We start from the raw sequence: 16,792 nt of genomic DNA, 5'->3' as shown, positions 1-16,792 counted from the left end.
TTTCTCCCTCTTCAGTCTCTCATTCCCTCACACTCTTTCCTTTCAAAATACTTTGCCGCTTAGTGTAAAAAAATCGCCAACCAATCTCCTATTAAACTGCGAACAAGTTCATGGCTGAGTTGGGCTAAAGGTTGAATCCCATGATTTTCAGTTACATCCTTTTGATTCCACAGTGAACCGAATCTCCTTGTCCGTGCCTGTAACCAGCTGGGTCAGTTTCTGCAGCATCGGGAGACCAATCTACGATACCTGGCTCTGGAGAGCATGTGGCTGCTGGCTAGCTCTGAGTTTTCTCATGAGGCAGTGAAGGCACATATTGAAACAGTCATCAATGCACTCAAGGTAGTTTTCCTTACTGCTTCTGGATAAGTTCAGCTTTGCCGCTAATCTGTGACTTTTTAATAAGTACTCCCTCTGGCTGGTCAAGAGGCATTTTGGAGCTGGTGTAAGCTTTATAAGACAGAAGATGGGCAGTTGGAATATACTCAGTACTGGCATGTCTAAATACTTGGGCCATTAATAAATCAAATTTGTCACCAGCACATTTTTTTTTGCCCTGTTCATCTGTGTTTAGTCAGTGAGACCAGCACACCCACCATGTCTCTCATCATGCCCAGTCCTTCCATAGCTAGCACATCCCCCTACAATTTGGGACTGCACTGAGCTCTAATTAGACTTGTGAAGCACCTTTACTTTGACTTCCCTAACAAGCTTGGTTCTCGGGTTTGAATATTTTTCCTCTATAGGTCGTTCTCCTATGACGCATGTTTCATCAACGTAATTTGGCTCTAACGCGATTGGTGAATTGGGCAATGATTTTTAAAAAATGCAAACTCCCAAGGCTATTACACGATTCCATCGCCAGTTACCTTAAATCCACTCTAGGTGTTTATGTCAGATCAAGCAAAGGAGGTTGGATGATGGGGCAAATTTTTATCTGTCCTTATTGTTGATGTTTTTGAGGATGTTCTTATAAAGTATTGCAGCAGAAAAGATTTGGATTTCAAGATTCTCCTCATTCTGGACAATGCACCGAGCTATCCTCTCACCATTGGTGAACCTTCTGAAAAAATCAAAGTGCTATTTCTACCTCCGAACACTACCTCTCTCATCCAACCCATGGACAAGGGTGCAATAGCAGCTTTTAAAGCTTATTATTTAAGGTGCAGATTCAGGAAGTTGATTGCTGCTACTGAGGGGGAAATTAAGGACAGTGTTCTTCAATTTTGGAAGAGTTTTGACATTACGAATGCTATTGACATCATTGTGGAGGTCTGGGGTGATGTCAGTGAGGACGGTTAGCACGCATTTTGGCGGAAGCTTCTCCCGGATTTTCTTCATGATGTCAAAAGTATTGACCTGTCTGAGGAGCTTCCAGCGATCAAAGGACATTGTGTCACTCTTGCAAAGCAAGTTGAATTTGAAGAAGTGGAGACTGATCTACAACAACTTGTTGCTGTGTGGCAAATTGAAGCCTGAGTTGAAGACAATGAAGTCCAGGATGCAGCACCACAAGACCTTTCCACTTCTCTTTTGTCTTCTATCCTGAGGGAATTTGAGAAGCAGTTGCAGTTCATAGAAGACTGACTACAATGCAGAATGCAACAGGATAGCAGTTTGTGGCATAAAGTCTTATCTGGCACCCTATGAACAACTTTTTCATGAAAGAAGAAAGATGCCAAAGCAGCAAAAACTAGATGCCTTTTTTAAGCCAACCCCCAAGGATCAGACTGAGGATGATGAACCATAGCCATCAACTTCTAGACTAAATATTTTCTATCGTCATAACCCTGCACCCAGAACTGCACCTGAAAATAGTGATGATGCTGATGATGTGAGCCCCTGTCATAATACAGTACTGTAACTCAGCAAACTTGGAAATCCCTTAAAGTTTTAAATTTAATGTTCATTTAAATATATGATTTCAACACTTGTACTGCACTATCATTTGCATTAGACTAATTACTATTTTTATTTCGATTTTTACTGATATTTTTGGTGGTTTGCCCCAACCTCGTTTTTCCCATAGGCCCCGTTATTTGGTTTGCATGATTTTCTATAACACAAGGTTGCACGAGAACGCAACTACTTCATTATAGCAGAACAGACTGTACTGAGTTCCCTGCATTGTCATGTTTGCATATCAGTTTGAATCCCTTACTAGAAAAGCTTTCAGGTTGAAGTGGGTGTTATGAAAGCTTTGAGGCATTTAGCATTATCCTTGTGTGGAGGGATCTGTCTCTCTGTAGAGCAGTCATTGCCCACCACTGACTTTGCTGTTTGTGTTACAGACTGAGAGGGATGTCAGTGTGCGACAGAGGGCAGTGGATCTCTTGTATGGGATGTGTGATCGCAGCAATGCCCATCAGATCGTGGCAGAGATGCTGAATTATCTGGAGAATGCTGATTATTCCATTCGTGAAGAAATTGTGAGTCCTCTTGGTTGTTTGAGTAATGGTCCCTCCCATCTGTTCATATTCAGATACTTGGTTTTGTTTCCATTTGGTCACCAAACAAGATTTTCTGGTTCAAAATGGAAATTCCTTCCATTTTTTAATCTCTTCTATATTGCACCCATTTTTGACAGGCCAAAGTGAGATAGAGTCATAGGGATAAATAAGAGGAGGTCATTGTGATGTGGCCCATTTTGTGATAGTTCCATGTGGCTGGACTGCTTGACCAGAAACAGATGCAGAAGCAAACTATCCTTAGGTCCAGATGAGATATAATCCAAGCTGCTGTGTGAAACAAGGGAAGAAATCACATGGGCCCTGACCCAAATTTTTAAATCATCTTTGCCACAGGGGAGGTGCCAGAGGATTGGACTGCAATTAATGTGGGTGCACTTTACAAGAATGGTGATCGAGACAGATTTGGGAACTATAAACTAGAGAGTCTCGCATCAGATACGGAAGCTATTAGAGAAAATAGTGGAGGAGAATCTAAATGAATCTCCATTTAGAGAGGCAAGGTTTGAGCAGGTATAGTCAACATAGATGTCATACCTAACAAATCTAACAGAACTTTTTGAGGAGGTAACCAAATGTTTGGATGAAGATAGGGCGGATGATGTCATCCATATGGATTTCAGCAAAATCTTTGACAAGATCCCACATGAGAAACTGAAAAGAAGGTCAAAGCTCATGGGATCCAGGCTAAGTTGGCAATTAGAGTCCAAAACTTGAGACAGAGGGTGGTAGTAGAAGGCTGTTTGTGTGACTGAAGTCTGGTGATGTACCACAGGAATCAGTGCTGGATCCTTTATTGTTTGCGATATGTAAAATAATGGAGATGAGAATGTGGGAGGGATGGTAAGTTTGCAGATAACACAAAGATTGAACAGGTGGTTGACAGTGAGGAGGGAGGGGATAGGATGCTGAAGGATATAAATGGATCAGTTTGATGGACAGATCAATGGCAGATACAGTTAAACCTGATAAATGTGAAGTGATGCACTTTGAAAGAAGGTAAAAAAATCAAGGGAGTGTTTAATGAAAGACAGGACAGTGGTGCACCTCAGAAGAATAGAAGAATCTTGGGATGCTTATTCAGAGATCCCTGAAGTGGTGGGACAGGATATTAGGGTAGTTAGGAAGGCAGACAGGACACTTGTCTGTATCAGGGTGAAAGTGAGGACTGCAGATGCTGGGATCAGAGTCAAGATTAGAGTGGCGCTGGAAAAGCACAGCAGGTCAGATAGCATCCGAGGAGCAGGAAAATCAATTAATATCGGGCAGGACCCCTTCATCAGGAATGAGGGTGGGAGCCTCTGGGATGGAGGCATAAATGGGAGGAGGGTGGAGCTGGGGAGAAGGTAGCTAAGAGTGCAGTAGGTGGATGGAGGTGGGGATAAAGGTGATAGGTCGGAGAAGAGGATGGAGCAGATAGGTGGGAAGGAAGATTGGCAGGTAGGACAGGTCATGAGGATGGTGCTGAGCTGAAAGGTTGGAACTGGGGTAAGGTGGGGGGGGAAGGGAAATGAGGAAACTGGTGAAGTCCACATTGATGGCCTCGGATTGAAGTGTTCCAAGGCCGAAAATGAGGCGTTCTTCCTCCAGGCTTCGGGTGGTGAGGGAGCGGCAATGGAAGAGGCCCAGGATCTGCATGTCCTCGGCAGAGTGGGAGGGGGAGTTGAAATGTTCGGCCACGGCGCGTTGGGGTTGTTTGGTGTGAGTGTCCTAAAGCGCTCTGTGAGAAGGTGTCCAGTCTCCCCAGTGTAAAGGAGACCGCATTGGGAGCAACGGATACAATAAATGACGTTTGTGGAAGTTCAGGTGAAACTTTGATGGATGTGGAAGGCTCCTTTGGGGCCTTGGATGGAGGTGAGGGGGGAGGTGTGGGCGCAGGTCTTGCAATTCCTGCGGTGGCAGGGGAAGGTGTCAGGAGGGGAGGGTGGGTTGTTGGGGGGGCTTGGACCAGGAGGAAGCGGATTTTGCGGAAAGCGGATAGGGGTGCACCTATTGCACTCTTAGCTACCTTCTCTCCAGCCCCACCGCCTCCCATTTATCTCTCCACCCTGGAGTCTCCTAGCCTTATTCCTGATGAAGGGCTCCTGCCCAAAATGTAGATTTTCCTGCTCCTTGGATGCTGCTTGACCTGCTGTGCTTTTCCAGCACCACTCTAACCTTGACTTGCCTGTATCAGTCAAGGCATAGGTATAAGCGCATTATAAAATTGTAAATAACTTTGGAGTACTGCCAGCAGATCTGGCCACCACATTGTAGGAAGGATGTAATTGCACTAGAGGGGGTGCAGAGGAGATTCACCAGGATGTTGCCTGAGCTGAATAGTTTAGCTATGAAGAGAAGCTGGATAAGTTTGAAATCACACAACACCAGGTTATAGTCCAACAGGTTTAATTGGAAGCACACTAGCTTTCGGAGCGCCGCTCCTTCATCAGGTGGAGTTTGAGGTTAGTAATCTCTGATTGTTCCCATCACTGGAACTAGCAGATTAGAAATAGGAAAATGTGGTGGGGCAGGCAGGGTGGCGGAATTGGGAGTTGAAGGGGGGAATTTAATGTGGAGCTTGAAGCACGATGCAGGAGGAAAGGCTTCAGATTCTTAGGGCTCTGGACAGAATGCACTTCTTCTAAAGGGATAGGGTGCATTGGGGACAGCATCCTTGTAGGGAGATTCACAATTGTGTGATGATACTGTAGAGATGTATTCTGTCCTGATTTTTGGAAGAGAGATTTTGAGCCCAGAGGCAACAGGTTGTCTCCTTCAAGCCAAAAAAGTAAAGAGCTTGTGAGCTCCTGGGTTTTTTTTTTAAGTTGGAACAGAAGAAATAGCATGAATGGGTGGAATCAGGCTCCCATAGAACCAGGGTTTCATTTTAGCTTTGTGTTGTTGGGGTTTTGATGTTGGCTGTGGAAGCTGTTATACATCTCTGTTGGTCACAGCAAAAAGCTGGAGTTCTCTCTCTCTGCTAGAATTTTCTCTTGGTGGTTTTTTCTCCTGGACTGGAGAAACATCACATGTGTTACACTCTATTTTATTGAATTTGCCTTTGCCAGATGAGATGTTGCTAAATTAGAGCGGTTGCAGTTTAGTAATCACGTAATCTCGTGGGGTTCAAGTTCTCTTAATTCTTCTTTGTCTTGTTTGTATTTTAACTGGGTGCAAGAATAAAGTGTGTTTTGCTTAAAGCAGAGTAGTTTGACCAATCGAATTACACCTGGAAAACAGTACCTTTATAGTTGCCTTTAAAGAAGATAAAAGTTAGGCTCGAGGCTACCTCCTTAATATATTTGACGTTGGTTTGGTCTGGTCCATAACAAGTGCGATTGAGGACAGTTTAAACTTAATGGCTACCAACTTATAGAAGTCAAAAAGAGTAATAAGGTTCTGAAACTGACACTGGTGATGGTTTGAGAGAAGGGAGGAGAGCCATATTAAATAAAAGCAGGTCAAGATACATTGCGAGGAATGTAAAACAGAATGACAGTTTTTATGCATAAATGTACAAAGCATGTTGAGTAAGGTTTGGAGATCTAGAAACAGCAATAGCAGTGTTGGAATATGATACAGTGACAATGACGGATACATAGTTTAGAAATAGCAAGGCCTGGGTGCTTAATACACAAGAATAAAAAGATTGGAGAAAGATGGAGAAAGGGAGGTGGGGTTTCTGTAATGGTCAGGGAAGATATAAAATGTGCATGATGTATGTAAAATGTATTCTTCAAGTGCAATCCAAATCAAATACAATTGATTGCGAGAGGAGAAGAAAATAACATTAGGAATGTGACTGCATGAGAATAGAACAGCAGTCAACAGAAAATTCAAACTTTTCCATCAGTTTGTAAATCGTAAGCAGGTAGTAAGAGGTGAAGTGAGCCACATTAGGGTTAAAGAAGATGGCATATGCTTTTAGGTACAGGACTAACTTAGAATAATTAGAGTTCTTTGTATCAATGTTTATGAAGGAAGGTGCATCTGACAAAGTGTCTGTTGAAAATAGTATGAAAATTGAAAGGGAGGAATCACTGGAAAAGCTGACCGTGCTTAGAATAGATGGGTCATCTGGTCAGGATGTGTTGCTAAAAGAGCTGAGGTTGGAGATAAATTGGGTTATCGAGGACTTTTTAAAAGTCTGATGAGTCCATTTCTTCACTCTAGGTATTGAAAATAGCAATCTTGGCTGAGAGGTATGCAGTGGACTACACCTGGTATGTTGACACCATCTTGAACCTGATCCGAGTCGCTGGTGATTATGTTAGTGAGGAGGTGTGGTATCGTGTCATTCAGATTGTTGTCAATCGTGATCATGTGCAGGGTTATGCAGCCAAGACTGTGTTTGAGGTAAGTTATTATTTAACTCAAGCTATCAAATCTGGGGCAGTTTCCCCCTCATGATACTGGTGTAACACAATATGCATTTCACCCATACGTGTCCATAAGATAACATTTCATGCAGTAGGTTGGACTATGGTTGGTTTAGAGATGAAGCAGGAACTATTACCTGTCAATCTTAGTGAGCTGATTAAACTCCGCTCAGGCAAATAGATTCTGTTTGCTTAGGGCATTGTAACAGGGAATGCAGCAGTGTCCATAATCTTATCCTGAATGGGAAAGTGCAAGGAATGGGCAAGCTCCTTTTGCCTACAAAAGCAATCAGCATCCTCTTTTCATTCTATGTAAGTTAACATTTGCTTTCTAAGTTGTGTTTCTTCTCTCCCAGTTCTGACGAGTGCAAGCCAAAAAGCTTTGACCACTTCCTTTTTGTTAGCAGTATTTAACATTTTAATGACGAAGCATTTACTTGTGAACTTGAAGTGAGTGTGTGCATTTGCTGGGTAAGATAGTGTCTTAATCTTCAATAAGTGTAAACCTAATTTAGATTGTGATTTGTAATTTGCTTAAATAGAGATCAGAAAAATTAAATTCTGCAGTAGCAAGCTTTGAGGAGGCCTATTTTCAGGAGGTGCATTGAAAGAGCAGCCTAATTAAGAATGAGCTGAAACTGGACACTCATTAAACTGAGTGAGCTTGGTCCTTTGTGTTGAGAACATGTGTAAATAGACAGATCAGTGGGACTTAACAGTAGAGTGCAGAAGTTGAGTAGCTGATGGAGTTCAGCAGAGGACGGAGAAAGATGTCTGTTTGTCTGAGCAAAGCAGCTGATTGGTGTTTCGAGTCTTTAAAGAGAAAGTAAGATCTTAAGTTTCTGTTCATATCTTGTCTTTTTACTTTTGTTTTCTTTCTTAAAAAATAGCTAGTTAGGTATAATATTAACATCGGAGCTTTAAAATAAAGTAAATAATACAATAAAGTTAAGAATGAGATGCATTCAAGTGCGAAGTACAGGGATTTGAGTGATATTTCTTAATTATTTGGTGCTTAAAGTATGAGAGAAATGGTATGTGGGATGATGTGTTGCAGCTACAGCATGTGGGAGCTGCTGGTCACCAAGATGATCCACAGTGAGCACATTGTAGCAAGTGTTTGCAGTGCAAATAACTTCACATCCGAGTTGAGAAGCTGTAGTCTGAGCTGCAGACGTAACACCACAACAGGATGGGAAAAATTACCTGGACATTTTGCTCCAAGAGACAATCATGCATTTTAAACAAAGTAATTTGAATTTAGTCTATGATCAAGGAGAGGGCATGCGATTGTAGGTGAGGCAAGTATTTTGATCCAAACGACCCTTCTCAAGAAATCTCAGTCCCCATAACTGTCATTAGAGTCATAGGGATGTACAACATGGAATCAGATGGTCCAACTCGTCAATGCCGACTAGATATCCTAAATAATCTAGTCCCATTTGTCAGCATTTGGCCCTTCCTATTCAAGGATTGCTACCTGAGCCATGGGCAACAGGTATGGTGTAAGTAAAGTCAAGGAGTTAAATCAGTGGTTCAGGATTAGTATGGGAAGAATAGATTTCAACTCATGGGCACTGGCACCAGTACTGAACTAGAAGAGAGCTATTCTGGTGGGAGGAATTTCATTTGAACTCTGCTGGGATCAGTGTCCTGGGGTTTCAAATAATTAGGGCTGTAGAGAGTACTTCAAACTAATAAAATAGGGTTCAAGTGAGGGTTAGGAAGAGGGGAAATGTATGCTTAGAAAGTAAAAAGACATGGCAGCATTGCATAGTTTGATAATGATATCCAGTGTGGCAGAAGGGACAGAATGGGCAAATGTAAAAAAAAAGCAGCAGAAATTAAGGTCAAAGGGGAAAATATGGTAAAAAATGAATGTTAAATACATGTGATATGAGGAACAAAATAAATTAATTAATGGCATAAATAGAAGTTGCTGGGTGTGATCGTAAAGCTATAATGGTGACACGGTCACAAGGACATCCAAGCTAAGAATGAAATATTCAGTGTTGGTTAACCTTTTGAAAGGACAGACAAGAGAAAGGGATGGGGTAGCTTTGGTAGTGCCATATAGAATTAGTTTGTTAGCAAGAAATGATATTATATTGGAAGCTGTGGAGATCAGAAAAATCAAAGGGAAGAAGGCAATGGGAGGAGTAGTATATAGACCCCCTTACAGTAGGATAGAGATTAAATCAGGAGATAATGAGAGCAGGTTGTGAAAGGCAATACATTAATCATGGGTGATTTTAATCTTCATGTAGGTAGCATTAGATAGAGTCATAGGGTCATACAGCATGGAAATAGACCCTTCAACCCAACTCGTCCATGCTGAACAGGTTTCCAAAACTGAACTAGTCTCATTTGTCTACATTTGGCTCCCTCTAAACCTTTCCTGTCCAAGTACCTGTCCAAATGTCCTTTAAATGTTGTATTTGTACTCACCTGTACCACTCCCTCTAGCAGCTCACTCCATACACGCACCACCACTTTGCACCTAAGGTCCCTTTTAAATCTTTCTCCTTTCACCTTAAACCTATGCCCTCTAGTTTTGGATTATCCTACCCTAGGGATAAGATGTTTGCAATTCACCATATCTATGCCCCTCATGATTTTGTAAACCTCGATTAAGGTCAACAATCAGCTTGCTATGCTCTGAGAAAAGAAATGTCCCAGCCTATCCAGCCTGTCCTTATAACTCCAGTGTCTGTAACATTCTTGTAAATCTTTATTGCACCCTTTGCAGTTTAATAACATCCTTCGTATAGCAGGGAGATCAGAATTGTACACAGTATTCCAAATGTGATGTAATCAATGTCTTGTCCAGCAGTAACATGACTGTATTCAATACTCTGATCAATGAAGGCAAGTGTGCCAAATGCTTTCTTCACCATCCTTTCCACTTCTGACACTACTTTCAAGGAGCTATGTACCTGAACCCCTAGGTACCTGAACCCCATTAATTATGTAAGACCTGCCTGGTTTGTCTTACCAAAATACAAAACCTTGATTTATCTAAATTAAACTCTATCTGCTTTCCTCAGCCCACTGGCCCAGTTGATCAGCATTCTGTTGAATTCTTAAATAAGCTTCACTGTTTATGGTACCACCAATTTTGGTGTCATCGGCAGATTGCAGATGTTATCCAGGAGGATGAACTTAGAGAGTAAATTCGGGTCAGTTTTCCAGAACAAAATTTTGTGGATTCAGCCATGGATCAGGCTATTTTGGATCTGGTGATGTGTAATGAACCAGTTTATTAAATTATCTCAGAGCAAAAGATCCTGAGACCACAGTTTCCATAAAATGGTAAAAATTAGCATTCTGTCTGAGAGTGAGAAACTTGGAGAAAGTGAGGACTGCAGATGCTGGAGATCAGAATCGAGAGTGTGATGTTGGAAAAGCATAGCAGGTCAGGCAGCACAAGCCCTTCCTGATGAAGGGCTTATGCCCGAAACATAAATTCTTCTACTTCTTGGATGCTGCCTGACCTGCTGTGCGTTTCCAACACCACACTCTCGACTGGTGAGAAACTTGGGTCAGAAACAATTGTGGTTAATTTAAATAATGGCAATTACAAAGGAATTGTGTTGGCTGGTTGGGAAAGCCTTTTAACAGAAAAGATGGTTAATGAACAATGGCAGAAATTTAAGAAAGTAGTTCATGACACACAGCAAAGACTTATCTCAGAAGGAAGAAGGACTTTAGAAAGGGGATAAGACAATCGATTATCCAGGAAGGTTAAGGATAATATTAAATTGAAATAAAAACAAAACATACAATATGGCAAAGACACAAAGTTGTAAATCAGAATTCTAGACATTCTCTATGCTCTGGGAGAAGAAGTTCTTTTATTTTTCAGTTTGAAAAAAGTGACCCCTTATTCTGTAACTATACCTTCAGCTTGTGATTTCCCCACTAGTGGAACAGCTTCAAATGCCAGTATATACTTCCTTAAATATGTGGACCAAAACTGTACACTACACTCTAAGTGTGGCCTCATCAACACCCTGTACAATGAGAATTAGACTTCCCTACTTTAAACTCCGTTCACCTAGCATTAAAGGCCAAAGTTCCATTTACCTTCGTAACTACTTGCTGCTCCTACATGCTAACTTCTTGGTTTCAATGCACGAGAACACCCAGAACCCTGTCTGCTGCATTTTATTGGAGAGTCTCTCCATGTAAGTAGTAATCCGCTTTTTGGTTCTTCCTACCAAAGTACCTCACACTTCACCTCAAACTTTCTTACGTGTACAGTATTTTTGCTCAACCTATCTATAGCCCCTTATAGATTATTTATGTCTTCATCACAACACACGCTCCTACCTATTTTTGTATTCTCAGCAAATATGGATACATTGTATTCCTCCCCCTCCTCCAAATCATTATCATAGGTCATAAGTAAATGAGGCCCAAGAACTGACTCTTGTGGCACAACACCTGTTACGTCTTTCCAACCTGAAAAAGACACATTAATTCTGACTCACTTGTCTTTTATACATAACCAATCCTCAATTCATGATAATAGATTGCCGGCAATAGCATGAGCTCCTAATTTGTATGGAATCTTTTCAAATGCCTTCCAAAAAGAAGAAGACACTACACCTACCAGTTCCTTGTTATCTACTCTGCTTGTATGTCCTCAAAGAGCTGTAGCAAATTTGTCAGACATAATTTTCCTTTCACAAATCCATGTTGACATTGATTGTATTGTGTTTTGACATATCCTGCCATTTCTTTTCTTATGATAGATCTTACATTAAATGGCTTATAGTTCCTGCTTTCTGTCTCTTTCCCGTCTTGAACAGAAGCATAACATCAGTGGCTTTCCAATCCACAGGAACCCTCCTGGAATCCAGTGAGTTCTGGAATATTTTGACTAATGCCTCCACAGTCTCTTCCTTTAAAATCCTTGGACACAGACCATCAAGTCTTAGTGACTTGTCTGTTGCAGTTCCATTAATTTGTCAAATACTTTGTCCCCTGTGATAGAGATGGTAACAAGTTGTTTCCTTCTATTAGTATTTTGCTTATCTGTTATCTTTAGGATATTTAAAATGTTCTCCACTGTGAAGCCTGTGCAACATATTGATTTAAGCCATCTGTCTTTTCTTTGTTTCCTGTTATTAATTTATCCAGTTGCATCCTTTGAGGGCCCTACACTTACCTTAGCCAATTCCATTCTTTTTATATACCTGTAGAAGCTCTTGCTGTTTGTTTTCACATTTCTTTACAACTTGCTTTCAAAATCAATATTCTCCCCTCTTTTGTGTATCTGCAGCTGGATTCTAAAATCACATCCTATTCGTCTGGCCTCCCACTAGTTTTTGCTGCTTTGTATGTTTTAGTGTTTGATTGGATACTCTCCTTGACAACCTCTATTAAGCAAAGACTGATATGTCCCCTAGACTTGATCATTTGCTTCTTAGGATTTTTTCCTTCTCAGAGGGCAGGCAATCTGTGGAATTCATAGAATCCCTACAGTGTTGAAGATGACCATTCAGTCCATCAAGTCCACATTGACCCTCGGAAGAGCAACCAACTCAGACCCAGTCCCTACCCCTGTAACTGTGCATTTCCCATAGCTAATCCACCTGGCCTGCATATCCCTGGGTGCAATGGGCAATTTAGCATGGCCAATCCACCCAACTTGTACATCTTCGGAATTTGGGCAGAAACCGGAGTATCCAGAGGAAACCTGCACAGACACGGTGAGAATGTCTTTGTGGAGTTTGCACAATCACCCAAGGAGGAATCGAACCCGGGTCCATGGCACTGTGGGGCAACAGTGCTAAACACTGTGTCACCCTGCAGAGGACTGTTGAGGCTGAGATATAGAAAGGGATAAGGTAAGAAAGTAGAGTTGAGGATAATCAGATCAGCAATGTTCTCATTGAATGATAGGGTAAACTTGATGGGTAGAAAGGTTGCCATCTGCTACATATTATGATCTTCTGGTGTCACTTGCTCCATCTGAGGCTGAACCAAGACTGTGAGAAGATATTGTTCGGTGGATGCCATCAGAGTTAGCTCAATCCTGATTGATGAAACATCCACATGTTGGTTTCCAGTGAAGTATGCTGAACGTTGAATAAGAACAGAATATGATGTCAGTTTTGAAGCAGTAGGATGAATCAACACTGTACAGCCTGCATCCAAGTGGAGTCAGCTAACTGACTAGCCACAGATGGAAACTAGGCAGAGGTGAGTACTGCAGATGCTGGAGATTAGAGTCAAGACTAGAGTAGTGATGGAAAAGCACAGCAGGTCAGGCAGCATCCGAAGAGCAGGAAAATCAAAGTTTCGGGCAATTCCTGATGAAGGGCTTTTGTTTGAAAAGTCGATTTTCCTGCTCCTCGGATGTTGCCTGACCTGCCGTGCTGCTCCAGCACCACTGTAATCTGGACAGATGGAAACTGCCAAGGTCTGGCATAAATGATCTTTTCTCATGAAGCAATCGCAGAAGCTGTGCCATTGAGTGATTGGGTGTCAGATAATATGGGATCTGAGAATATCACAAACTCCTATTTAAGGCAGTACTTTATGTCTCCAGTTTTTTTTCCTAAGGTACAGATGTGAAAAAGAAAACTTCCTAAAGTCAGATACCACCATTGTGAACCTCTTCAAATGGGAAATTCAGACTAAAAATATCAGTTCTGTAGCTGCATTAGAATCACAGAATCCCTACAGTGTGGAAATAGGCCAACAAATCCTCACCGACCCTCCAAAGAGTATCCCATCTGGACCCATTCCCCTACTCTATTTACTTTACACTTAACCTACACACCATGCTCAATTTAGTATTGCCAATCCACCAAGCCTGCACATCTTTGGACTGTGGGAGAAAACCCACGTAGACGTAAGGAAAATGTGCAAACTCCACACAGACAGTTGCCCTAGGCTGGAATTGAACTCAGGCTCCTGGCCCTGTGAGGCAGCAGTACTAACCACTGAGCCATCGTGCCACCCAGACTGAGGTTCCACTCCTTGGTTCTTAGAGGTTTATCAATATTCAGATAGCCTATTGCTTCACACACTCTATCCTTGTCAGTTTTCCAGAAAATCACTTTTAATGTTTTCTGGGAGCATTTCCACCTGTCAGTTTTATTTTGCAGTAACTGAAATTTCTAATACCTGAAAATAATATTTAAAGCAGAAACATTCAGAAGGAGATCTAATTGAAACTTACAGAATACTAAATGACCTGGACAGAGTGGATGTTGGGAAGATGTTTCCGTTGGTAGGAGAGACTAAGACCCGAGGATGCCACAGAAGGCTGTGGAGGCTAGGTCATTGAGTATATTTAAGACCGAGATAGATAATTCTTCATTGTCAGGGGATTTGGAGGTTACGGGGAGAATGGGGTTGAGAAACTTATCAACCATTATTGAATGGTGGAGCAGATTCAATGGGCTGAATGGGCTAATTTCTGCTCCTATGTCTTCTGGTCGTATGATCTTATTAACATTTCACAGTGATGTGTTTAAATTTTGCATTCAATTGTCTTTTAACACATTCAATCCATATCTTTATATGAAGCACCTTTGCTGTTAGAAAAACATGAAGTCACTTCACAAAGATGTAAGGAAGACCAGTGCCACTGTTTTTGAAATAGTGTCTGTGAAAGCAGTGTGTTCACCAAACACCTTCTTTTGTTTTTGTGTTCAGTTAAAGCCAGAGAGCACATTAAGCTAAGGTTGTTTTCATAATCTTAGTTTTTCTTTAAACACAAGAACTATTAAGGCAAACAATAAGCACTGAAAAACAAGCTGACTTGTGTTTTACAGGTCTTTAGTAATCGTAGGTTTTCTTTTTTAAGGAAACATTTAAAATGTGGAGAATACTTTTAATTTACATTCCGTGAAGTGAGCTGGAATTTGAGTTTGTGTCAACTCTCTATAAAGCTCCTGCTTTCTATTGCTAAACCAGATTGTTTACAGCCTTATTGTCCTGTCTCATAACATGCTGAACATCTAAACCCTATAACCTTTCTATCAGGGTGGCATGTTGGCTCAATGGTTAGCACTGCTGCCCCACAACGCCAGGGACATGGGTTCAATTCCACCGTTGGGTGCCTGTGTGGAGTTTGCGCATTCTCTTGATGTCTGCAGGGATTTCCTCCTGGTGCTCTGGTTTCCTCTCATAGTCTAAACATGTACAGCTTAGGTGAATTGGCTAGGCCAAATTGCCAGTAGTGTGTAGGATAGGCGGATTAGCTGTTGGAAGTAGAGGGATGGGGTTGAGTCTGGGTGGGGTGCTCTGAGGGTCAGTGTGGACTTGATGGGCCAAGTGGCCTTCTTCCACACTAAGGCTTCGATAAAGATTGCCTAATTCCACGGTTATAGTACTGCCAGTTCATCCACTGCTGTTTGCCTCATGTCATTGTTCTCTACATCCACGTCCTTGTTATCAACACCTTTAACTGTTCAAAAGCAGAAATTGCTGGAGAAACTCAACAGGCCTGACAGCATCTATGAAAAGAAAGCAGGCCAGTTTTGGAATATTGTGTGCAATTCTGGTCTCCCTGCTGTAGGAAGGATATTGTGAAATTTGAAATTGTTCAGAAAATATTTACAAGGATGTTGCCAGGGTTGGAGGATTTGAGCTATAGGGAGAGACTGTGTAGGCTGGGGCTGTTCTCCCTGGAGGTTCGGAGGCTGAAGGGTGACCTTATAGAGGTTTATAAAATCACCAGGGGCATGGATAGGATAAATAGACAAGGATGGGGGAGTCTAGGACTAGAGGGCATAGGTTTAGGGTGAGATGGGAAAAATTTAAAAGGAACCTAAGGGGCAACTTTTTCATGCAGAGGGTGGTGCATATATGGAATGAGCTGCCAGAGGAAGTGGTGGAGGCTGGTATAGTTATAATATTTAAAAGGCATCTGGATGGGTATATGAATAGGAAGGGTTTAGAGGGATATGGGCCCAAGTGCTGGCAAATGGGACTGGATTGTGATATCTAGTTGGCATGGATGAGTTAAAACAAAGGGTCTGTTTCCATGCCGTACATTTCTGTGACTCAATGACTCCAGTGGAACCCTCACCTACTGGGGAATTCCTGACCTGTGTGCACAGAAAAAACACCAATACTGACCAGGTACTGAACTACACATCCTCAAGTTCGCTAAAGAAGAGGAAAACAACAGCAGACTCCTCTTCCTGGACATATTAGTGGAATGCACACCTACTGGGGAACTCCAGACCAGTGTGTGCAGTAAGAACGTCCATACTGACCAGGTACTGAATTAGAAGAGCAACTACCCCAGCACAAATGGAGCTGCATTAGGACATTATTTAAACAGGCAAGAACACACTGCAGCAACCCAGCACTCCAGAAGGCAGAACAGGAAAACCTGTTCAAAGGATTTAAAGAAACCGAGTATGCTAAGGGCACTTTCCTCTGGTACTTACTGGACAAACCCAAAAAAGAAAACACTACACGACTAGATACAGTAGTGACCATACCATACATCAAAGACATATCAGAGATAACTAGTGACAAGTCAGACACCTGAGAATCTTAGCAAAACGGTGAACACCTTCTACCAGCTCCTCACAAAGGTTGTAGACCTACATTCAACAGGATGAACGATATCTACAAGATAACACGCATACCACTGTGCATGAAAAACACTACATAGACAAACAAGAGTAAAACTGACCACATGAACATAGAACATAGAAGAATACAGCACAGTACAGGCCCTTTGGCCCTCGATGTTGCGCCGATCCAAGCCCACCTAAACTACACTAGCCCACTATCCTCCATATGCCTATCCAATGCACGTTTAAATGCCCATAATGAAGGAGAGTCCACCACTGCTACTGGCAGGGCATTCCATGAACTCACGACTCGCTGAGTAAAGAATCTACCCCTAACATCTGTCCTATACCTACCACCCCTTAATTTAAAGCTATGCCCCCTCGTAATAGCTGACTCCATACATAGAAAAAG

General features: G+C 41.9%; 1 protein-coding gene across 1 annotated transcript in view; it reads left to right on the top strand.

Annotated features, from left to right (window-relative positions):
- Positions 1 to 16,792, top strand: part of LOC122557988 (AP-2 complex subunit alpha-2-like) — a 102,375-nt gene that overhangs the window by 32,738 nt on the left and 52,845 nt on the right. The window contains exons 9-11 of the mRNA XM_043706289.1: positions 174 to 342; positions 2,292 to 2,429; positions 6,624 to 6,806. Of these exons, the coding sequence (XP_043562224.1) occupies positions 174 to 342; positions 2,292 to 2,429; positions 6,624 to 6,806 (490 nt within the window). The remainder of the gene's footprint in view (positions 1 to 173; positions 343 to 2,291; positions 2,430 to 6,623; positions 6,807 to 16,792) is intronic.

Source organism: Chiloscyllium plagiosum, chromosome 16, assembly GCF_004010195.1.
Source record: "Chiloscyllium plagiosum isolate BGI_BamShark_2017 chromosome 16, ASM401019v2, whole genome shotgun sequence".
NCBI classification, from domain to species: domain Eukaryota; kingdom Metazoa; phylum Chordata; class Chondrichthyes; order Orectolobiformes; family Hemiscylliidae; genus Chiloscyllium; species Chiloscyllium plagiosum.
This window is presented reverse-complemented; position numbering and strand designations above follow the sequence as displayed.